Raw genomic sequence first — 25,142 nt, 5'->3', positions numbered from 1 at the left:
AAAAACTGGAGGACATAGTACATCATTCCAACATCTATAGGCAAAAATAGCAGCTTGGTAATCGCGAATCTGACCAATGTTAAGCACTCTTAATTTTTTAAAACATGACGCGGTATCATTCACATTTTCTATATAATTCCCAAGAAGACGTACTGTTTTATTTTGTAAAATCTGCACTCCTTTGAAATTTGCATAAGAATAGCTAGACCAAATGACACAACCATAAGAAATATAGGGCGCAACAATACTATGATACAATAATAAAAGAACCGATAATGGTAAAAAAAGCTTCAAATGACGCAAAATTCCTAGACCTCTAGCAACTTTAGCTGCAACAAGATGACTATGGTGCTTCCAAGACAAATTACAATCTAGCTGGAAGCCCAAATAACGCACCTCATGCACCTGTGACAAAGGCTTACCATTAAAAAATATCTCTCCATCAACACTCGGAGGCTTACCAACTCTCCTAAAAATCATGAAATTAGTTTTTTTAACATTCACTGACAAAAGGCTGAAACTTGTAAATACATAAAATGACTTTAAAACCCTATTTACTTTCAACAATAGATCATCAATAATAATTTGTTTTTGATCCACTATACAGAAAATAAAGTGGAGTAACACAAGAAAAGAGAAAAAAAAAATTAAATAAACAAACAAAAAAAAACCACAAAGATACATTTAACAACGACACAATAAATAAATATTACACTCAATGCGCTGTGGCTACCCGTATAAGTGGGTGGTTAACACCCAAAGTAGCATAAATGTTCTCTTGAAGACGGCTACTTTGTCTGACAAAACAATTTACAATATCCGAAGCGCCAAAAATTCTCATCATCTTTCTATTACTGTATCTGCGAGGTAGATACAATAAAAACTTGCAAGATCTAAAATACATATTTCTAATATCGCTAATATCCCCTTGCCGAAACAGGATGTGAAGGCCAGCTGGTAACAAAACTGCATGGTCATAAAAACTCGAGTACAATTTAGCCGATGCTTTTCTGTTATACCTTCCCCTGTTGGGGACAATTTTGGCGTACCCCAGTTTCAGCTTATCTTTAATATCACTCAATGCCCGGAAACGAAATAAAGTAAGCGATTTGCAAATACTGATCCCAAGCCATCGGAAAGATTCAGAACATTTTACAGAAACTACGCCGCAATCAAGCGGTGTTGCTGAAGATTTTGAATTAAACACTAAATATTCGCATTTATCAGTGTTGAGGCTTAATCCGATTTCCCCATACAGCCGCGATACAAGTAGCACAGACTTCATTAGTGTAAACTTTGACCTGCTAACAAGCAGAAGATCATCCGCATATACAATATAGGAGACGTTTGACAACCCTGAAGAGTAAGAAAGCGGTATCACATTAAGAACACTCAATAAACAAGCTTTAAAAATATGAGGTGAAAGCACACTACCCTGACGGACCCCAGATCTAACTGGGATTTTGCCAAACGCCCGGGAACCCTGCCTCAACTGAATAAATGAATTCTGGTACCAAAACCGAAGTACACAAATAATTGAACTATTCACACCCAAACGTGCCACAGAAAACCATGCCTGAGAATGACAAACAGTATCGAAAGCTTTAGATAGGTCTAACGCACAATCATTCGACTAGACATAGTTAAAGCAGTATCATCCGCGAAAGTCGTTATAAAACACTCCGGTAAGTAAAAACGTATTGAATCAACATACACAAGGTACAGAAGTGGTCCCAAGACAGATCCCTGAGGTACGCCACACTTCACTTGATAGGGAGAAGAAAATGAATCATTTAAAACAACTTGAATAGATCTTCCACTTAAAAAACTATCAAACCTTTTCACATAATTACCACGAACTCCAAGGGACTGTAGACGTTTGAGTAAAATTTTAAAATCCACTGTATCAAACGCCTTTCTAAAATTAATAAAAACAGTCAAAGGGATTTCACCACGTTCAGAGCATCTATTTACAATATCACTGAGAGATTGCACGGCGTCCGACGTCGAGTGACCTTTCCTAAAGCCGAACTGAGTTTCACTTAACATCCCTGTTTTCGTAAGGTAATCATATAGCCTTTTATGCACAATTTTTTCAAATATTTTTGAAAACAGGGGAAGGATTGATATAGGTTTATAATTTTCGATATCTAGTTTAGACCCACCTTTATGGAGAGAGATGACTTTTGCCCTTTTAAGCGCATCGGGGAATACCCCAGTTTCCAGGGAAAGATTGATTATGTGGGCGAGACATGGTATTAAATAACACATCAGTGATTTAAAAGCCTTCAAATTAATTCCATCTGTCCCTGCTGAATTAGATTTGATTGTTTTCACAACCTTCAGAATTTCATCTCCAATACACGGTTGAAATTCAATTTCATTTCCAAGTCCTCTTTCATCCAAAAATTCGTCCTCCAAGGAACCATTAATAAAATTCATAAACCCTTCCGCCTGCATATTTTGACCAATACTTCAGAAGAACTGAGCAAATTTATTAGTTATAATCGTTTCATCACTCACTGTTTCTCCTTGAATCAGCAGCGAATTGGGTGGAGCTTCTTCCCTCTTTCCCAATAGGTCATTTATAACCTTCCAAGTTCCTCTCGCATTATCTTTATTTAAACTCAGTTGGTTAGCAAAATATTCTTTTTTAGCTTTCCTTCTCATTGAGTTCACTTTATTGCGTATTATTTTAAACTCTTCCAATTTCTTGACACACTTACTATTTAAACAATCTGCATACACTTGAATTCTTAAATCTGACACTTCGAGAATTTCTGTAGTTATCCAAGGCTTCCTGGGTTGATCCTTATGCGGTTTCACAAATTTAACTGGTCAAGTCTTGTCATAAATTGGCTGTATGATCCCCATCATGCAGTCAAATGCCCCAGAAGCGTCATCTTTTATCTCCAAACTATCTCTAAGATCAGTGCTGCTTAACTCATCACCAAACCTCTGTAAGTTCTCCTTTTTTAACGATCGAGTCTTCACTTTTTTTCTTTCATTTCTTTTTATGCGGACACAAGGTACCGTTCCGAGAACTGGAAAATGGTCCGAACAAGGGTACAGAACCACATCAGCATAACTACGGTCCAGATACTTCGAACCAACAAAAATATTGTCAATGAGAGTAGCTGAATGACTCGTAACCCGTGTTGGAATATTAGCTAGGGGAAAAAGATCATTAGCAACCATCAAATTAAAAAAATCAAGATTCACACCATTCAGCGATAGCAGATGAAAGTTAAAATCACCCATACAAATAAAATCTAAGCCTGTCTAAGACACCGCACGCGTCAGTTGGTCAAATCCACGCTCAAAATCTTCCCAGCCTGCGCTCGGTGGCTTATACACAATACTAATCAATAATTTACTACTAACCAAATTTAAATCTATACTAAAACTTTGAAACTTACCCTCTATCCAAACATCAATATCATTTCTTACTTGGTATGTCAATGACTTTGAAATCAAACACGCAATTCCCCCTCTGTGAAGTGACGTCCGGTTTTTAGCCTCCAAATTATAATCTGGAAAAGAATACAGCGAGATAGAGTGATCCTGACTAAAAAAAACTTTCAGATATACCAATAAAACTAATTTTTCCTTGAGAATCAGAAAGAAATTGCAACACATCCACATAACCAGTAGTGAGGTGACAATTCCAGGCACATAAAAGCAACGAATCGGCTTCCCCGGGGTCTAACTTCGATCTTTGGACATAAGCACTATTTTTTAACGGTTGAAATCTAACTTGGTTCATACACGGTTCTGCATCTCTTGCTATTGGTGCCGATAAAACCTCTTCTAGACGAAAAGGTCGTCTCATTAAATCATCAAGTGAAGAACCAACGAAATTAAATAAATAAACATATAACATATATCTATAAATTAAAAAAAATAAAAAAAATTAAGAAATAAAAAATAGGAGACCAAGACATTTTTTTTTTTGCAAATAATAATAGAAAGACTAAAACCAAAAACGAAACAAAACGGATCCCTCAAAAGAAAAGGAAAAGCAAGAATAAAATAAACGGGAGACCAAAACAGTTTATGCGAATAATAATAAGAATGGAAAAATCGCGAAAAGGAAAGAGAAAGAAAAAAGGCAACAAAGCTGTACAGAGAAGAAAAAATGACAAAACAACACAAATACGAATTCAAACGCATTCAGCAAGGGATCTTATTTTCCGGGCAGACGGTTCACCAGGTAGCTTCACTAGTATGTTACCCCGATCAGTCCATACATTTTTAACACCAAAGCGATCCCTTGCGGCATTTAGCAGGTCGCGACGTCGCTTTGTAAGGGATTCCGACACAAAGATTCCAGACCCAGCTAGTTTAGACTTCTGTAAGAACACTTTTCGAGCAACTTCTTTACTAACAAATCGTACTAAAACTGGGGCAACTTTGTCACTGGTGGTATGAGGCCCATTCCTTCTAAACCGGAAAACACTTGATAATTCACCAGAAGATATACCAGTAACACCCATCCGTGTCGAAAGGACACTGAGCATAGTCGTTTTAAGGTCAACTCCTGGCTTTTGCTTCAGACCGTTGAAAACAAGACAGTCCAACATATTTTCTTGATCAATATAGTCTAGCGTGGCTTCGATTTTTTAAATTCGATTCTCCAGATTATGGGTTTGCATTCTATGCATTTTCAACTCACGCTCGATACGGTCTAATATGGGGTTGAACTCTAGTGACACAGACTTATATAACTCGCTAATTATAGTCTCAGCTGTATCTTTAAGACCAGATTTCGCATCCGAGCCACACTTGGCAGAAACCTGACGAGTTATCTCTGTAACTATAGATTCCCTAGTTTTCTCTAGCTCCTGTTATGTAGCGGAAATTCGTGCAAATAAAGCAGACTATGAACCAGGCAGCGCGGCAGCTTGATCCGGTACTGTTAGTGCCGCAAATGCTTTTGAACTAAACCTGTAAATGCCAGGAAAACGCTCAAGTTCCTCAAAAGCGTGTTTCACATTCTTCGCAGTTTTAGTAGAAGCCTCTTGAATATTATCCTTGTACGATACAAGATTATTCTCAGAAACAATTTGCTCGTTAGGATCCCCGTAACAAAAGATCAAATAGTTAGTTCGCTTTCCATTATTTTTCGTAATCTTCAGAATTCGTACAGGCCACAATGAATAGCCTGCAAATTTCACCAGTGCAAGATCGAATTGCTTGAAAGACGTCATGATTAGTGTGAGAAGGCAAAACCAAAATTAAAAATGAAAAGCCAAAATAAGTCTTATCTTGTAGTGGGTAGGCCCACGAATGGCGTTGGCAATCACCACTCTTGCAGGGTGGCCCAGTGGACCGTGGAGGCCTGCGACGTTTTTTTTCCACCGTTTTCTTACATCCAAAACAGCATAGCATCCAATTATTAACAATATAAGTAGAAGGGCCTTATTGACTCCGACGAGAACACCCTGCTGCCACCTACAACTTTTTTTACATAGTTTATGGATGGTTATGTGTGTTGGTCGATTTATTTGATGTTTTATGGTTTTTGTCAGTGAGAATTTGAAAAACAGGAACTTTGTCACATTTATGTCTGTTTTCATGGATGGTTATGTGTGTTGGTCGATTTATTTGATATTTTTCATGGATGGTTATGTGTGTTGGTCAATTTATTTGATGGTTTTATTGATTTTGTCAGTGAGAATGGAAAAACAGGAACTTTGTCACTCCCTTCTTGTTGTTGTTCAATGCAGATGTTATGAGTTTCCAGGAAACAGTATTTGTTATTGTTGTTCGATGCAGATGTTATGAGTTTCCGGGAAACAGTGTTTGTTGTTGTTGTTCAAGCCAAATGTTATGAGTTCCCGGGAAACAGTATTTGTTGTTGTTTGGCCACGTGTAATGCCCTGAGGATGATTTACATAATCGGTGGTGGAATTATTGATTCACGAAAAAGGGAAATTAAGAAACAAACATGGCTACTTTGTTGTTTGGCTAACCTAACCTGAGAAATTGATTGCGTAATCGATTGGGAATTTTATTGATCCGATAACGGGAAACAAGATCACGCGTCTCCTTCTCAGCCAATCAGAGAGCTTGCTTACATATTAGCGGCGGAGGGAGTATAAGGAGAGGATTTTTGCTATAGTTTTATTAGTCTACGAATAGAATTCACTAAGTTTTTAGTTAGCAGTGTAATAACATGAGTGAACAAGTTGCGTTAGAAATGTCCTTTTATTGCAACTGTTCTATTTGTAAGGGGCATATTCATCATTTTGAGTATTCATATGAACCTACTGAATGTTTAGACTACATAGAGGCAGAGACAGATGAGAAGAATCTGGAGGAAACGGGAAGAAATATTATTTGTGACATGGAGAGAAATTTATACCGATTGCAAGTAAGCTCAGATAAAAGAAGGATTGATATGTTAGAAAAGGAAGATCAAAAGAAGAGACTAGTAAAAGAGGGCTTTCTCTATAGTGTAAAAGACAGCAGTGAAAACCCAAAGAAAAATGTATATAGTGCAAGATATAACTCGGATTATTTTGATGATTATGCTCTAAGAGAAGAGAAAAAGTGGCCCTTTAAGAGATAACATAAGAGGTCATTCTACGAAAAGGATTTTAAACAACGGAAACCATGGTGGAAGAGTTCTCATGCATGATTTACCGTTAAAACTAATTATTAATATGTATAATAAGTTTTATATTGTAATCATACAATTAATTTATTTGTACTACTTTAATTTTCATATACTAGATATATATAGAGTGAGGATACCAGCAGACACATCTGTACATGAATAGTTCAGTTTGATTAAATCACCACATAGAGTATTATCAGTTCACAACCAAGTTTTCTATCAAAGATAACAAAAAATAAATGATTCTTCTAAATATTTTTATTCATTTGTCAAATCAATGAATATAACGCTTTTTAAATATAAAACATCACTATCATCATCATCATCAACCTCCTCCACAATAGTAATTTCTTCAATTTGAGGATGAGGTATCGTAATTATTTGTATGCTGTCATCGTCGTCACTGACTATTTCAATATTTCTCAAGGGGGGGATATCCACATATAGACGATCATCGTCCTCGATACACATTTTTCCAGAAGGCCCCCTCCTCACTAGATCATCTGACGTGTAAGATAATCCTTCAGACGCATAGTGGACTTCCATTATATCAATGCATATATCGCACAAAAGAATTTCCTCCTCATGAGTGAGGTCCCACTCGCTCCATACATCCTAAAAGATTGATAGCGCTATGATCAAAAACTAGAGTTTCCTGCGGAAAACATATATTAGTTCAGATTTTACGGGAATAGTTAATTTTCGAGCCAATATATCTACCAAAGGTTCAACACCTGAGTTAAACTAAGAGGTTTCAACTTCAGGAAAAATTACATTTTGACAACATTTGACAATTTACTAAATTTAAAGTTTTGTTTAGTTTCACAAATGTTTTCTGTTACTCATCATCTTTTATTCATTCACAAATAATACTCAAGAAAACCACTTCCCACGGTTTATTGATTTTAAATTATTAAGAAGGATATTATTTCTTTGAAATATACATTTTACATTTTTAATTTTCATGCTTTTGATAATTATCTTGTCCTTTTGGTGTAAATTGCAGCTGAAGGCTTATCGCAAAATCACAGTTTCAAGTTTTTTCATATACCAAAATTGAAGGAAGCTAGACAATGTGAAAAATTCTTTTGACCTGAATATTCGTCAGAGCCCAACCTAACTGAGACCTGAAAACAATAATATAACTTATAGTTGAACAATTTTTTTTTTTAATATCTCTTTTCTGATATAATTTGGAACTTGCAAATTATTATAAGTAGTAACTAATTACTTAATTTTTAATGAACTTATAATTAATTGAACCAACAATCCAAATTTTTTGATACCACAACAATAAATGGCAAACGAAAAAAAGTATAAAAAACTACAACTTTTAAAAAGTACAGAGTTTGGCTCATGAAATTGAATAGAACAATGGACTATGACGAATAGCTTCAGAATCAAAATCTAACCGAGTCAAATAAAGGTCCATCCGCTATTTTTAGTTATTCATCTCCCCACCAAACAAGCTGAGCAGTTAAAACCTACTTAGAATCTATACTTAGACCGTGAAAATAGAAGAAACTAAATTTTCTGTAAAGTTATGTCTAGCGATAGACTTATTAGAGTGACAGAAACTTTTTTTTCCATAATCCACAAGATGATATTTTCCAAGTAAAAAGTAAAGAGTTGCTACACTAAATCAAAGATGAACAGAAATAATGTCGAATAATTTGTCAAACGCAAACCTATACCAAATGATAAATTTAATAGAGTTACAAAAACTTTTTCCACAAGAAGTTATTTTTCAATTAAAAGTAAAGAGCTGCTACACTAAATCACAGATGAACAGAAATAATGTCAAATAATTGTTCAAACGTAAACTGATGCATAATGATATATTTAATAGAGTAGTAAGTCTAGCTTTGAAAAGCGTGCTAGAACATCTAGAAAGAAGGTATCATATCTAAAAATTAGTATTTTTTATTACTATAGCAAATAAAATTATACCTAATAAAAAAAACAAAAAAACAAAAAAAAAAACACAAAAAAAAACTCGATAGGCAAGCGTCCAGCGGGCTTGAACCCTTACACAAATTTGAAGAATTTCCACATCCTGCTGTACAACATATTTTGCTGCTTCCACGCAATTAATCTCTTTAATTTTGTAAAGTTCGACTCCCGGTAAAATATGATGTATGTATCCCTTATATATCCCTTAACAAAGTATGAAAATATATCCCTTAACAAGAAAATACGGATGTGTCTACACAAAGAGACAGTTTTACTTTTATGGATATGATTCAATACTCACTACAAATCAAATGGGCTCTTAGTCTCCTTTCAAATGAATAGGAGTTCAGCTTTTGAGCGATAAAAAAATTATTTGACATAATTGGTAAGTGCTCGTATTGCCTAGGCAATTACTTGAGGTTATACAGCGGGTAGCTAAACCCAGTATTCCTCAAGAGCCCCCCCCCCCTCCCCAAGCACCCAAAGAGCCCCCAGACCCCAAAGACTCCCCGGGCTCCCAAAGGCCTTTCCCCTGTCCCCAAAGGTCCACCGGGACTCCCAAAGGACCAATCGGCACTCAAGGGCTCCCCAGACCCCAAAGGCCCTACCCGAGCCCCCAAAGGCCCTCCCCCGGTCCCCAAAGGTCCACCAGACCCCCAAAGACCCTCCCCCGGTCCCCAAAGGTCCCCCGAACCCCCAAAGCCCCCCCTGATCCACAAAGGCCCCCCAGGCTCCCAAAGGGCCCCCAAACCCCCAAAGGCCCTTCCCCGATCTCCAAAGGCCCCCGGGCTTCCAAAGGCTCTCGAACCCTCAAAGACCCCCCCGTGCCCCCAAAGGCCCCCGAGCCCCTCCATTTCTCCCACCAAAGAGGATGCGCTAAGGTTTATTCTTTTTTTCATATCGGTTGACGGATAGACTATCTGGCATTACAAAGAAGGTGGTAGAAAGAGCTCTGTCTTATAAGGTACAATCGTTTATTATAACTGGTAAATATTACTAATAAGGATCCTTTCATTTTGGAGATAACGCGAACAAGACGAATAGTCTTACAACCCAAGCCCTGTAAGCCTATGGCTACCAACCGATACAGATTGTCTTTTCGACAGTATTTTGTGTCTCATTTTAGTAAATAAGTGACAAAGAAGAGTGATTATTTAAATTATATTGTCTCTTAATTTAACTGTTAATTTAATTCCTGTTATTTGACATAATAAATTCGTATTGTATCGCACCTTTGCTCTGGGGGCATATAAGGTTCTTATAGAAGGCGGTGTCATAAAAACTTCAAAACAGGCTCATTCGAATGGAAATTGAAGGGCATAACGCAAAAATGAAAACACCTAAAAAAAACCTAATTTTAAAAAGTTTTTGGGAAACAAGGTGAAAGTAAAGTGCAATTGATCCGAAAGTAACCACAACTTTAAACATCAGAATTTTAGTAATTATAGATACATGCAAATGATTGGCTTTATACGCTGATTCCAAATACATAAATTTCCTTAGGTTTAATGTTATCTGTCAAAAGCTTAAACCTTCAGAATGTTAGCCTCGACATGTGATTGGTTGCAATTCCATTTTTTAGCAAAGCCTTGACCCCCCTAATTGAAGGATATGAATTAGAACCATGGGAACGTAATTTCGTCGTATTTTGCGCATTTTCGTTAGGAAAAACACTGAAAAGCCATATTAAGAGCTATATTTGTGAGTTTTCACTGAAAATTCCCTTTTTCTTGCCAAGCCTTGACCTCCCTAATTAAAGGATATGAATTAGAACCATGGGAACGTAATTTCGTCGTATTTTGCTTATTTTCCTTGGAAAAACACTGAAAAGCCATATTAAGAGCTATATTTTTGAGTTTTTCACAGAAAATTCCCTTTTTTGCCAAGCCTTGACCTCCCAAATTGAAGAATATGAATTAGAACCATGGGAATGTAATTTCATCGTATTTTGCTTATTTTCGTTGGAAAAACACTGAAAAGCCATATTAAGAGCTATATTTTTGAGTTTTTCACTTAAAATTCACTTTTTTGCCAAGCTTTGACCTCCCTAATTGAATGATATGAATTAGAACCAAGGATAAGTAATTTCATCGTATTTTGCATATTTTCGTCGGAAAAAAACACTGAAAAGCCATATTAAGAGCTATATTCGTGAGTTTTTCACTGAAAATTCCTTTTTTGCCAAGTCTTGACCTCCCTAATTGAAGGATATGAATTAGAACAAAGCATACGTAATTTCATCGTATTTTGCATATTTACATTGTAAAAAACATTGAAAAGCCATATTAAGACCTATTAAGAGCTATATTTTTGAGTTTTTCACTGACAAGTCCATTTTTTAGCCAAGCCTTGACCTCCCTAATTGAAGGATATGAATTAGAAACATGGAAACGTATTTTCATCGTATTTTGCGTATTTTCATAGGAAAAAAAACTGAAAAGCCATATTAAGAGCTATATTTGTGAGTTTTTCACTGAAAATTCCTTTTTTTGCCAAGCCGTGACCTCCATAATTAAAGGATATAAATTAGAACCATGGGAACGTATTTTCATCGTATTTTGCGTATTTTCGTTGGAAAAAAAACACTGAAAAGCCATATTAAGAGCTATATTTGTGAGTTTTTCACTGAAAATTCCTTTTTTGCCAAGTCTTGACATTCCTAATTGAAGGATATGAATTAGAACCAAGCAAACGTAATTTCATCGTATTTTGCACATTTCCGTTGGAAAAAACATTGAAAAGCAATATTAAGAGCTATATTTGTGAGTTTTTCACTGAAAATTTTTTTTCTGCCAAGCTGTGACCTCGCTAATTAAAGGATACGAATTAGATTCATGGAAACGTAATTTCATCGTATTTTTCGCATATCCGTTGGAAAAAAACACTGAAAAGCCATATTAAGAGCTATATTTGTGAGTTTTTCACTCAAAATTCCTTTTTTTTGCCCAGCCCTGACAGTCCTAATTAAAGGATATGTGTTTATAACAAATGACAGGCACTTTCATCATATTTTTCGTATTTTTGTTGGAAAAAACACTGAAAAGCCATATTAAGGGCTATATTTTTGAGTTTTTCACTGAAAATTCCTTTTTTGCCAATTCGTGACCTCCCTAATTAAAGGATACGAATTAGAACCATGGAAACGTAATTTCATCATATTTTGCTTATTTCCGTTGGAAAAAACACTGAAAAGCCATATTAAGGGCTAATTTGTGAGTTTTTCACCGACAATTCCTTTTAGCCAGGCCTTTATAATCAATGGAACATAGTTCATTGTATTTTACATATTTTTGATTGGAAAACACACTGAAAGGTCATATTATTTGAACTTACATCAAACGTTGGAGAGCTTACATTTGAAGAACTATCCATTATTTGCATATATTGTTCAATATTTTAACCTATACTGATTTCTAAAACTTCAAAACCAGGAGATATACACACTTAACGATTATCTATTCGTGAAAATTGTACTAGGTCACGCTATTAGAACAATAATTACCTCTCTATCTATCGCTCACAGGGAACAGATTCAAAACAATACTTCCTACATCATTTGGTCTAATTGCGACAAACGTGGCATGTCCAATGCAGATTAAAACCAGAAAAGACCAGAAACGCATAAAAATAAGAAAAAAGGGAATTGCAATCAATCTTGTGTCGAAGCGCTAGCGCTGTCTAAGTAAAGAATGATGTGGGACATAACATGTTGTTTAGGTTTTTCTACATAGCCGGACACTTCATATAGAAGGTGTTGTCGTAGAAACTTCAAAACAGGCTCATTTGATTTGAAATTAAAGTGGATATTTCTCCACGTTTAAGTTAGGTTAGATTAGGTTAGCTTATCATGAGCGCTCATGATAAGCTAACCTAATCTAACCTAACTTAAACGTGGAGAAAGCTAACTTCTAACCTAACCTGACATAGCCTAACCTATGGTTTTGGTATTTCTATGCAATATTGTGTAATTTTGTGGTTATGCTAGTTTAGATTAGATTTCAACTTTAGGGGGGGGGATTTCAAGAGCGAGGGTTGATGTGATGGGCAGCCCCACTCCTAAAGACTTTTCTTTCTAGTCTTGCATATCATAGTTAAAAACCATAGTTTTCACGCCCCCCTCCTGTGAATTGGTCACTATCCACTTTAATTTCAAATCAAATGAGTCCTTTTCAAAGTTTTTGCGATGACTCCTTCTATACGAAGTGCCCTGGCTATGATGAAAAAACCAAAAACAACATATTGTAGTCACATAGTTCTTAACTTAGGTAGCACTAGCGCTTCGGTAAGCAGGTTTTCCAGCGAAAATATTTAAATATGATGAAGATACGTTCCTAGAAATTTTGTGTTTGGGGGGGGGGGGGGATTTTAAAATCCTCTGGAAAATTTGAGTTTTGGGGTTATGGGGGTGTGGTGATTTCAAAAGCGAAGGTTGGGGTGGAAGGGGGGGGGTAACTCCTAAAGACTTTTCTTTCTAGTCTTGCATATCGTTGTTAAAAACCATAGTTTTCATACCCCTCCTGTGAATTGGGCATTATCCACTTTAGTTTCAAATCAAATGAGCCTTTTTTGAAGTTTCTACGACAACACCTTCTATAAGAAGTGTCCGGCTATGTAGAAAAACCTAAACAACATGTTATGTCCCACATCATTCTTTACTTAGACAGCGCTAGCGCTTCGACACAAGATTGATTGCAATTCCCTTTTTTTCTTATTTTTATGCGTTTCTGGTCTTTTCTGGTTTTAATCTGTATTGGACATGCCACGTTTGTCGCAATTAGAACAAATGATGTAGGAAGTATTGTTTTGAATCTGTTCCCTGTGAGCGATAGATAGAGAGGTAATTATTGTTCTAATAGCGTGACCTAGTAAGATTTTCGCGAATAGATAATCGTTAAGTGTGTATGTTTCTTGGTTTTGAAGTTTTAGAAATCAGTATAGGTTAAAATATTGAACAATATATGCAAATAATGGATAGTTCTTCAAATGTAAGCTCTCCAACGTTTGATGTAAGTTCAAATAATATGACCTTTCGGTGTGTTTTCCAATCAAAAATAAGTAAAATACAATGAACTATGTTCCATTGATTATAAAAGCCTGGCTAAGAGGAATTGTCGGTGAAAAACTCACAAATTAGCCCTTAATATGGCTTTTCAGTGTTTTTTCCAACGGAAATACGCAAAATACGATGAAATTACGTTTCCTTGGTTCTAATTCATATCCTTTAATTAGGGAGGTCAAGGCTTGGCAAAAAAAGGAATTTTCAGTGAAAAACTCACAAATATAGCCCTTAATATGGCTTTTCAGTGTTTTTTCCAACGAAAATACGCAAAATATGATGAAATTACGTTTCCTTGGTTCTAAATTCATATCTTTTAATTAGGAATGTCAGGGCTTGGCAAAAAAGGAATTTTCAGTGAAAAACTCACAAATATAGCTCTTAATATGGCTTTTCAGTGTTTTTTTTCCAACGGATATGCGCAAAATACGATGAAATTACGTTTCCATGAATCTAATTCGTATCCTTTAATAAGGGAGGTCACAGCTTGGCAGAAAAAAGAATTTTCAGTGAAAAACTCACAAATATAGCTCTTAATATGGCTTTTCAATGTTTTTTCCAATGGAAATATGCAAAATACGATGAAATTACGTTTCCTTGGTTCTAATTCATATCCTTTAATTAGGAATGTCAAGGCTTTGAAAAAAGGAATTTTCAGTTAAAAAATCACAAATATAGGACTTAATATGGCTTTTCAGTGTTTTTTTTCCAACGGGAATACGCAAAATACGAAGAAAATACGTTCCCATGGTTCTAATTCATATCCTTCAATTATGGATGTCAAGGCTTGGCAAAAAAGGAATTGTCAGTGAAAAAATCAAAAATATAGCTCTTAATATGAGTTTTCAATGTTTTTTTCCAACGGAAATACACAAAATACGATGGAAATACGTTCCCAAGGTTCTAATTCATATCCTTCAATTATTGAGGTCAAAGCTTGGCTAAAAATGTACTTGTCAGTGAAAAAATCACAAATATAGCTCTTAATAGGTCTTAATATGGCTTTTCAATGTTTTTTCCAATGGAAATATGCAAAATACGATGAAATTACGTTTCTTTGGTTCTAATTCATATCCTTCAATTAGGGAGGTCAAGACTTGGCAAAAAAGGAATTTTCAGTGAAAAACTCACGAATATAGCTCTTAATATGGCTTTTCAGTGTTTTTTTCCGACGAAAATAAGCAAAATACGATGAAATTACATTCCCATGGTTCTCATTAATATTCTTAAATTTGGGAGGTCAAGGCTTGGCAAAAAAGAGGATTTTCAGTGAAAAACTCAAAAATATAGCTCTTAATATGGCTTTTCAGTGTTTTTCCAACGAAAATAAGCAAAATACGACGAAATTACGTTCCCATGGTTCTAATTCATATCCTTTAATTAGGGAGGTCAAGGCTTGGCAAGAAAAAGGGAATTTTCAGTCAAAAACTCACAAATATAGCTCTTAATATGGCTTTTCAGTGTTTTTTCCAACGAAAATACGCAAAATACGACGAAATTACCTTCCCATGGTTCTAATTCATATCCTTTAATTAGGGGGGTCAAGGCTTGGCTAAAAAATGGAATTGCAACCAATCACATGTCGAGGCTAACATTCTGAAGGTTTTAGCTTTTGACGGATAACATTAAACCTAAGGAAATTTATGTATTTGGAATCAGCGTATAAAGCCAATCATTTTCATGTATCTATAATTACTAAAATTCTGATGTTTAAAGTTGTGGTTACTTTCGGACCAATTGCACTTTACTTTCACCTTGTTTCCCAAAAACTGTTTAAAATTAGGTTTTTTTTAGGTGTTTTCGTTTTTGCTTTATGCCCTTCAATTTCCAATCGAATGAGCCTGTTTTGAAGTTTCTATGACACCGCCTTCTATAAAAACCTTATATGCCCCCAGGGCATAGGTGCGATACGATAAGAATTTATTATGTCAAATAACAGGAATTAAATTAACAGTTAAATTAAGAGACAATATAATTTAAATAATCACTCTTCTTTGTCACTTATTTACTAAAATGAGACACAAAATACTGTCGAAAAGACAATCTGTATCGGTTGGTAGCCATGGGCCTACAGGGCTTGGGTTGTAAGACTGTTCGTCTTGTTCGCGTTATCTCCAAAATGAAAGGATCCTTATTAGTAATATTTACCAGTTATAATAAACGATTGCACCTTATAAGACAGAGCTCTTTCTACTACCTTCTTTGTAATGCCAGATAGTCTATCCGTCAACCGATATAAAAAAAAAGAATAAACCTTAGCGCATCCTCTTTGGTGGGAGAAATGGAGGGGCTCGGGGGATTTTGGGGGCACGGGGGGGTCTTTGAGGGTTCGAGAGCCTTTGGGAGCCCGGGGGGCCTTTGGAGATCGGGGAAGGGCCTTTGGGGGTTTGGGGGCCCTTTGGGAGCCTGGGGGGCCTAGAGGGATCAGGGGGGCCTTTGGGGGTTCGGGGGACCTTTGGGGACCGGGGGAGGGTCTTTGGGGGTCTGGTGGACCTTTGGGGACCGGGGGAGGGCCTTTGGGGTCTGGGGGGCCCTTGAGTGCCGATTGGTTCTATGGGAGTCCCGGTGGACCTTTGGGGACAGGGGAAGGGTCTTTGGGAGCCCGGGGAGTCTTTGAGGTCTGGGGGCTCTTTGGGTGCCTGGGGAGGGGGGGGGGGGCTCTTGAAGAATACTGGGTTTAGCTACCCGCTGTATAACCTCAAGTAATTGCCTAGGCAATACGAGCACTTACCAATTATATGAAATAATTTTTTTATTGCTCAGAAGCTGAACTCCTATTCATTTGAAAGGAGACTAAGAGCCCATTTGATTTGTAGTGAGTATTGAATCATATCCATAAAAGTAAAACTGTCTCTTTGTGTATACATATGTGTATTTTCTTGTTAAGGGATATATTTTCCCGCAATGGGCACACATCATATTTTACCGGGAGTCGAACTTTACAAAATTGAAGAGATTAATTGCGTGGAAGCAGCAAAATATGTTGTACAACAGGATGTGGAAATTCTTCAAATTTGTGTAAGGGTTCAAGCCCGCTGGACGCTTGCCTATCGAGTTTTTTTTTGTTTTTTTTGTTTTGTTTTTTTGTTTTTTTTATTAGGTATAATTTTATTTGCTATAGTAATAAAAAATACTAATTTTTAGATATGATACCTTATTTCTAGATTTTCTAGCACGCTTTTCAAAGCTAGACTTACTACTCTATTAAATATATCATTGGGCATAAGTTTACGTTTGAACAATTATTTGACATTATTTCTGTTCTTCTTTGATTTCGTGTAGCAGCTCTTTACTTTTAAATGAAAAATAAACTCTTGTGGAAAAATTTTTTTTAACTCTATTAAATATATCATTGGATATAGGTTTGCGTTTGACAAATTATTCGACATTATTTCTGTTCATCTTTGATTTAGTGTAGCAGCTCTTTACTTTTTACTTGAAAAATATCCTCTTGTGGGTTGTGGAAAAAAAGTTTCTGTCACTCTAATAAGTCTATCGTTAGACATAACTTTACAGAAAATTTAGTTTCTTCTAGTTTCACGGTCTAAGTAAAGATTCTAAGTAGGTTTAAACTGCACTGCTTGTTTGGTGGGGGGATTAATAACCAAAAATAGCGGATGGACCTTTATTTGACTCGGTTAGATTTTGATTCTGAAGCTATTTGTCATAGTCCGTTGTTCTATTCAATTTCATGAGCCAAACTCTGTACTTTTTAAATGTTGTAGTTTTTTATATTCTTTTTCGTTTGCCATATATTGTTGTGGTATCAAAAAATTTGGATTGTTGGTTCAATTAATTATAAGTTCATTAAAAATTAAGTAATTAGTTACTACTTATAATAATTCGCTAGTTCCAAATTATGTCAGAAAAGAGATATTAAAAAAAAAAATTGTCCAACTATAAGATATATTATTGTTTTCAGGTCTCAGTTAGGTTGGGCTCTGAAGAATATTCAGGTAAAAAGAATTTTTCACATTGTCTAGCTTCCTTCAATTTTAGTATATGAAAAAACTTGAAACTGTGATTTTGTGATATGCCTTCAGCTGCAATTTACACCAAAAGGACAAGATAACTATCAAAAGCATGAAAATTAAAAATGTAAAATGTATATTTCAAAGAAATAATATCCTTCTTAATAATTTAAAATCAATAAACCGTGGGAAGTGGTTTTCTTGAGTATTGTTTGTGAATGAATAAAAGATGATGAGTGACAGAAAACATTTTTGAAACTAAACAAAACTTTAAATTTAGTAAATTGTCAAATGTTGTCAAAATGTAATTTTTCCTGAAGTTGAAACCTCTTAGTTTAACGCAGGTGTTGAACCTTTGGTAGATATATTGGCTCGAAAATAAACTATTCCCGTAAAATCTGAACTAATATATGTTTTCCGTAGGAAACTCTAGTTTTTGATCATAGCGCTATCAATCTTTTAGGATGTATGGAGCGAGTGGGACCTCAATCATGAGGAGGAAATTCTTTTGTGCGATCTATGCATTGATGATGCTGATGATATAATGGAAGTCCACAATACGTCTGAAGGATTATCTTACACGTCAGATGATCTAGTGAGGAGGGGGCCTTCGGGAAGAATGTGTATCAAGGACGATGATCGTCTATATGTGGATATGCCCCCCTTGAGAAATATTGAAATAGTCAGTGACGACGATGACAGCATACAAATAATTACGATACCTCATCCTCAAATTGAGGAAATTACTATTGTGGAGGAGGTTGATGATGATGATGATAGTAATGTTTTATATTTAAAAAGTGTTATATTCATTGATTTGACAAATTAATAAAAGTATTTATAAGAATCATTTATTTTTTGTAATCTTTGATAGAAAACTTGGTTGTGAACTGATAATACTCTATGTGGCGATTTAATCAAACTGAACAATTCATGTACAGAAGTGTTTGCTGGTATCCTCACTCTATATATATCTAGTATATGAAAATTAAAGTAGTACAAACAAATTTATTGTATGATTACAATATAAAACTCGTTATACATATTAATAATTAGATTTAACGGTAAATCATGTATGAGAACTCTTCCACCATGGTTTCCGTTGTTTAAAATCCTTTTCGTAGAATGACCTCTTATGTTATCTCTTAAAGGGCCACTTTTTCTCTTCTCTTAGAGCATAATCATCATAATAATCCGAGTTATATCTTGCACTATATACATTTTTCTTTGGGTTTTCACTGCTGTCTTTAACACTATAGAGAAAGCCCTCTTTTACTAGTCTCTTCTTTTGGTCTTCATTTTCTAACATATCAATCCTTCTTATATCTGAGCTTACTTGCAATCGGTATAAATTTCTCTCCGTGTCACATATCATTTTTCTTCTCGTTTCATCCAGATTCTTCTCATCTGTCTCTGCCTCTATGCACTCTAAACATTCAGTAGGTTCATATGAATACTCAAAATCATGAATATGTCCCTTACAAATAGAACAGTTGCAATAAAAGGATATTTCTAACTCAACTTGTTCACTCATGTTATTGCACTGCTAACTAAAAACTTAGTGAATTCTATTCGTAGACTAATAAAACTATAGCAAAAATCCTTTCCTTATACTCCCACCACCGCTAATATTTAAGCAAGCTCTCTGATTGGCTGAGGAGACGCGTGATCTTGTTTCCCGTTATCGGATCAATAAAATTCCCAATTGATTACGCAATCAATTTCTCAGGTTAGGTTAGCCAAACAACAAAGTAGCCATGTTTGTTTCATAATTTCCCTTTTTCGTGAATCAATAATTCCACCACCGATTATGTAAATCATCCTCAGGCCATTACACGTGGCCAAACAACAACAAATACTGTTACCTGGGAACTCATAACATTTGGCTTGAACAACAATAACAAATACTGTTTCCCGGAAACTCATAACATCTGCATCGAACAACAATAACAAATACTGTTTCCCGGAAACTCATAACATCTGCATCGAACAACAACAAGAAGGGAGTGACAAAGTTCCTGTTTTTCCATTCTCACTGACAAAATCCATAAAACCATCAAATAAATTGACCAACACACTTAACCATCCATGAAAAACATCAAATAAATCAACCAACACACATAAACATCCATGAAAACAGACATAAATTTGACAAAGTTCCTGTTTTTCATTCTCACTGACAAAATCCAAAAAACATCAAATAAATCGACCAACACACATAACCATCCATGAATTATGTAAAAAAAGTTGTAGGTGGCAGCAGGGTGTTCTCGTCGGAGTCAATAAGGCCCTTCTACTAATATAACTAAGCCACAGCAAGTCCTTTTTCTTTTCACAAAACGTGAATACAGCGAAACGAATTAATTCACTTATTGCGAAACTGTCCACTGTAATTTATTCTAAATTTAATCCGGCTTAAAAACAAAACAGATGTTTACAGGTGTGAAACGGTGTGATACGGTGTGAAATTATTCCGAGCATGCTCTGTGAACTGTTGGTGTTGTGGTGGTTATTGTGGTGCTGTGTGAATTATTAATGTCGCGGAAAAGTTGTGTCCGATGATACCGGCAAATTGTAAGAAATTGAAGAAAAATGTGAGTCATGTTAATAGATCTAGAAATTGAAAAAAACAAATTTTATCTTTGAAAAGAATCACTGAGAAAATTTTTCTATTTTTAAAAACAGAAGAAAACACCCTTGGCAATTGAAGAAATACATATGAAAAATACACCGTCAAATTCAGCATATCTGAGAACCTTGTGACAGAGGTTTTAAGCCCTTATTTACAAAAAAAATGCGATTTTTTTAATTTATTGAGTCATCGATGCATGTTCATTTTCTTAGGGTGATCGTGTCAAAGCAGAGGTTCTAGAATACTAGGTGAGGATTCAGTCGAGCAGAAACTAAAAGTTTCAGTGCCCTTTTTCAGTAGAAAAAAATATATATATATATATATATGCTACAGCAAAGTGGTGCTTCCTGCCATGTTTAGCGTAAAACAGCAATTGTGGCCTGAAGCGAACCAAAAGCTTAGGATGATTTGTCCTTTTTTAATTAGTGTTACTTGGCATCACTGTCAGTGAGGAATAACAACAAAAAATAATACAAAACATCAACCTTTTCTAATATTTTTTATTTAAGTCACCAGACACTACAGCCAAGCTACCAGAACACGGCCAAGGCCGTGTTCAGAGGGGTAGCTAGGTAGTTGAACCCTCCCCCCCCCCGAAAGTTTTGTCCGACTCATAAAAATGTAAAAAATGGACAAAAACACATTTTTACATGTTTTAAAGTTTTTTGTACCCCCCCCCCCCTCGAACAAAAGTCCTGGATACGGCCCTTAGTGTCTCTAACAGTTTTACTCCCTATCTTGCCATGGTGAATCGCCAAAAGTCCAACTTCTAAATTTCCCATTCTCTTTGATATTTACATAAAAAAAGACCACGTGGCTCATGAAGTACATCACGTTCTGCAGCAGTAAAAACATGTCTCTGTACAAAATATAATGGCGTCAACAAGTTCAATATCATTCCCACTACCAGCATTTGACATCCTAGTACATTAGCAGTGAAGAAAGCTGGTAACTGATCAATACTTGTAAAAACAAAAATTACTAAGGGAGGGATCAGATACTGGTAGCGCCACTTACAGTGTAGAGTCTGACGATTTCAATAAAAAACAGAAAAATTAAAACCTACAATCTAATAGGAGTAAAGCTATGTAAGTAAGGGATAATTAATCAGAATTCTTTATTATTATTATTATTATTATTTTACCCAGTCTACGCAAAGTAAGACTGTTAGTTTGGGAAAATCTTGGTAGGTTAAGTTGATTAGTTGACATTAAGCTGGTAGGCCTACGGGAGACAAATGGTTTGATTGAATCCAAACTATAGTTTTGATGTTAACACTTCATAGGTCAAGTCAAAGAAATCTTTTTGACTTAGCCTCTCAACTATTAACATGTTGACTTTGCCTCTGAACTATTAACATTAGTAAAGTAAAAGAAATCTTTTTTTAATTCTAGATTTTCCCCCTTGCGGAGGGTTTTTTTCTATTTTTCAAAATAAACAAGTTATCTCAGGCTCGTAACTATTGATGGGATGATGATGATAACTTTTAATCAAACAAAATGAAGTTGACGCCTCTTGGATCATTATAACAATATGATTATTATCATTAAAATGTTAACGACACTAACTGTGTAGTTTCTGGTGATTTTATCAAAAGGATAGAGAATATAAAAAGGATGATTGAAGCAAATAATCCTCAATTATATTGGATTATAGCTGAAATTTCTCTATTATTTTCAATTAATCAGTAATTTTTTCTTCAACTGTTATTATAAATCAAAAGCCAGTTTGGACAAAATAGACCTAAGTCGGTTTGGAAAAATCACTCCAGGTTGAATAGCCATTTGAATTTAAGCTGGTGAAAGAATTCTTCTTTATACACCCTTCCTTTATTCATTTTAAAATACCTGCAAAGTACGCAACAGTTTAGGGTGAAACAAAATTGCCAAATGCTAGATGACACTGGTGACTTTTCTATTTGATGTTAGCACCAGGCTTCACTCTTATACCTAGCACGTATATTCATTATTTACAATTCAAAATACTGTAGGAGACTTTTTTCACAGTTTAAGGTCCCATTTTGCAAAAAAAAAACATAATTTATTTGCGCAGTAATTAATTTAGGTTATTCTTTTCTAGGTAAAACATGCTCTCCCAACGTTATACTAGATTACTGAAGTCAAGTTTTATGATCTTATGTGGACTTTCAGTCATCATAGGAGGAGCATTATACTTGAAAAACAACACCGTAAGCATATCTCAAAATGGCGGTTTCAAATTCAACTTAATAGACAATGTTACAGGGGCTAATACTGATATAGTGCCTAATTTTATACATTACATAAGGTGGAACATAGATACTATTACTTTTGTGGATTATGTATGTATTCGCAGTGCTTACTTAAATCATAAACCTAACTTAATTTATATGCATACAAATCTAAAGAATTTCAGTGGAGATTTTTGGGAAAAGCTATTAGGAGATCCGGATTTCAAAAAGAAAGTTGTTATTAAATATTTAGAAATACCTAGTGAAATTTATGGCCAGTCTTTAAGTAAAGCATGGAGACTTTACCACGGATCTGACATCGCTCGAATGGAAATACTAAAAAAATATGGAGGGATATACCTCGACAATGATGTGTTTGTAGTGAGGCCACTGACAAAGTATCTAAAATATGAAATGACTTTGGGATGGGACGATGGCCAGTTTTTAGGAAATCAAGTGCTAATTTCTCATCCCAAAGCTAGATTTATCGATGCTTACCTAGGGACATATAAGATTTACGAATCTAACTTGTGGTACTATAATGCTGGTGAACGTCCTACTGTCGAAGTGCTATACAAAAAGCCTGAGTTAGTGCACAGAGTGAGGTTACAATTTGGTGTTCATAATTTGGCCCATCATCTCTATAATATTTATTGGAGTGAATGGAGGGAGCAAGATTGTATTCATTTATTGATTAACCACAGGAGTTACTTGGACAAGTTTTACAAAGACATTCCTGTTTTTAATGAAGTGAATATTTATAGGTATAATAAAACATTTGGTGAAATGGCTAGAAGTGTTATTTGATTCTTGCTTCAACAGTTTCTCCATTAAATCCATTTTCTTGCTTTTAGTTTTAAAGATATAGCAGAGATAATACTCACAAAGTGAAGTATTGCAGCAATAACTCTTCAATGCTTTTTTTCTTCAAAATCATAGCAGTACTTTCATCACTTAGGTGTTCTTTATCTTTCTTTTTTTAAGAAACATTTGACTACATATATATAGAATTTCAATTCTAAGGTGTTTTAAGTAAAAGTTGTGGAAACAATGCATAAAATCCAAACATTTTTCAGCGATTATGCGTATTAGGGGAAACAAAATTATAACTTACTGGGGAATACGCCCTCCTCAATGGGGCCCAGTGAGGCAACCTCGAATTGTAAATGGAACTTTAAACTGAAAATTTTCAAATTTGTCCAAAAGAAAAACAAATACATATTTGAAACAAAATGGAAAACGAAGTAAGTTTCATCTATAAAAGGTTTTATGAAGTAGCAATCCTGCGTCAAGTAGCTTCGTATATATAGTAAAATTCTGTAGTAAATTGTTATGGGAGTTCCATAAAAGCAGGCTTTGTAGAGGAAGAGGTGACTTAAATAAGAATAAAAGAAAAAAAATCAAAATCAAAATTAGTCAGGACTCAAAAATTACATAAGTTGAGTAATTTACGAGGCTTTTCTATTTCTGATGAGGCATAGCAGCGATTTTGCCCAGTTTTCCTAGCGCATCGATTACCGCCAGTAAAAGCCCCGGTATGTATTCTATGTATATTAAGATAGTAGAATGCAGCAAAAACAATTTATTAATTTTCCTAGGGTACCTAATTAGTAAGCAGGATCTTCAACCCGTAGAACTTTTGAACTTTCAGGGTGGGAACCTATAAGCTGCTTCCCCGATGTTAGATCCCAAAGCACAATACTGAAACTGGTTTTACTGAATACTCAGTAAAGTACATATGACACTCTAGGCGTTATAGAGGACATTGAGGGGTAGCAATAAGAAAAAAAAAGATTTGAGTGAATTTTCATTTTCCTTAAAGTTGGCTTGTAATTGTTAGAATTCGTTTCTTCATTCATACTTTTTTCTATTTGTTTAAAACTTGACATCTTATATAAGCTAATTTTTACTCGCTTTAAGTTTTAAAATCGCCTCGGTTTTATAGAAAAATTATTCTTTAAATTACGTTTCAGTAAAAGCTGACTGAGTAAGTTAAGAATATTTGAGTTATTTACTTACAATCAACGCTTAGTCAGCCTTCAATGGGTCTTCCATTGTAGAACATATGAAAATAAGATACAAAGCTCTGACATTCACGCCCATCCGCTAAAAGTTTTTGAGCCACCGTGAGTTGAGCCTCCAGACCATGTTTTAAATCTAGAGGGTGTGGGAAATGCGGTCTGGATGACGCTATAGTGACAGTGGATTGAGCGTCATTGACCTGCCTGCACAACTATTAAAAAAACATATTCAAGATCACACATCTAATCATGAAGTCCATCATATCCAGAATACCATGACAATGTTCCAACCACTGCTAAGAAGAGCCGCTATAGTAGGTCAACCCAAACAGAAACGCTAAAAATAACACTCGCGTTGATTCTTCAATTCGAGCCACTGAACTCCTTGAAGATATTCCTCGAATTCAGCTTTTCTAGCCTATTAGAAGATTTCTCCAAAACGACTCTTGATTCATCTTGAAGAAAATTCCAAATTCTGGTCTAAATTAGTCTCAAAGATGTCGCGTAGCACAAATAGCTACGATTTCACAGAACGTGACTGAATCAAGGTGGCTGCTCCACTTTATCTGCAAATAATTTTTTATTTAATACAAGTAGTTGCGGAGCACAAATAGCTACGATTTCACAGAACGTGACTGAATCAAGGTCGCTGCTCCACTTTATCAGCAAATATTTTTT

At 35.3% G+C, this 25,142-nt stretch overlaps 1 protein-coding gene across 2 annotated transcripts in view; it reads left to right on the top strand.

Moving 5' to 3' along the window:
• The window catches only part of LOC148950004 (uncharacterized), a 46,433-nt gene extending 23,147 nt beyond the window's left edge, over positions 1 to 23,286 (top strand). For both annotated transcript variants that reach the window (XM_089091400.1, XM_089091401.1), the window contains exon 2: positions 22,314 to 23,286. In XM_089091400.1, the coding sequence (XP_088947526.1) occupies positions 22,321 to 23,250 (930 nt within the window). In that variant the 5' untranslated portion in view covers positions 22,314 to 22,320 and the 3' untranslated portion in view covers positions 23,251 to 23,286. The remainder of the gene's footprint in view (positions 1 to 22,313) is intronic.
• The last annotated feature ends 1,856 nt before the right edge of the window (positions 23,287 to 25,142 follow it).

The sequence above is a fragment of the Artemia sp. Qi Xiang Cuo genome, chromosome 7, assembly GCF_049724085.1.
Source record: "Artemia sp. Qi Xiang Cuo chromosome 7, ASM4972408v1, whole genome shotgun sequence".
Lineage (NCBI taxonomy): Eukaryota > Metazoa > Arthropoda > Branchiopoda > Anostraca > Artemiidae > Artemia > Artemia sp. Qi Xiang Cuo.
This window is presented reverse-complemented; position numbering and strand designations above follow the sequence as displayed.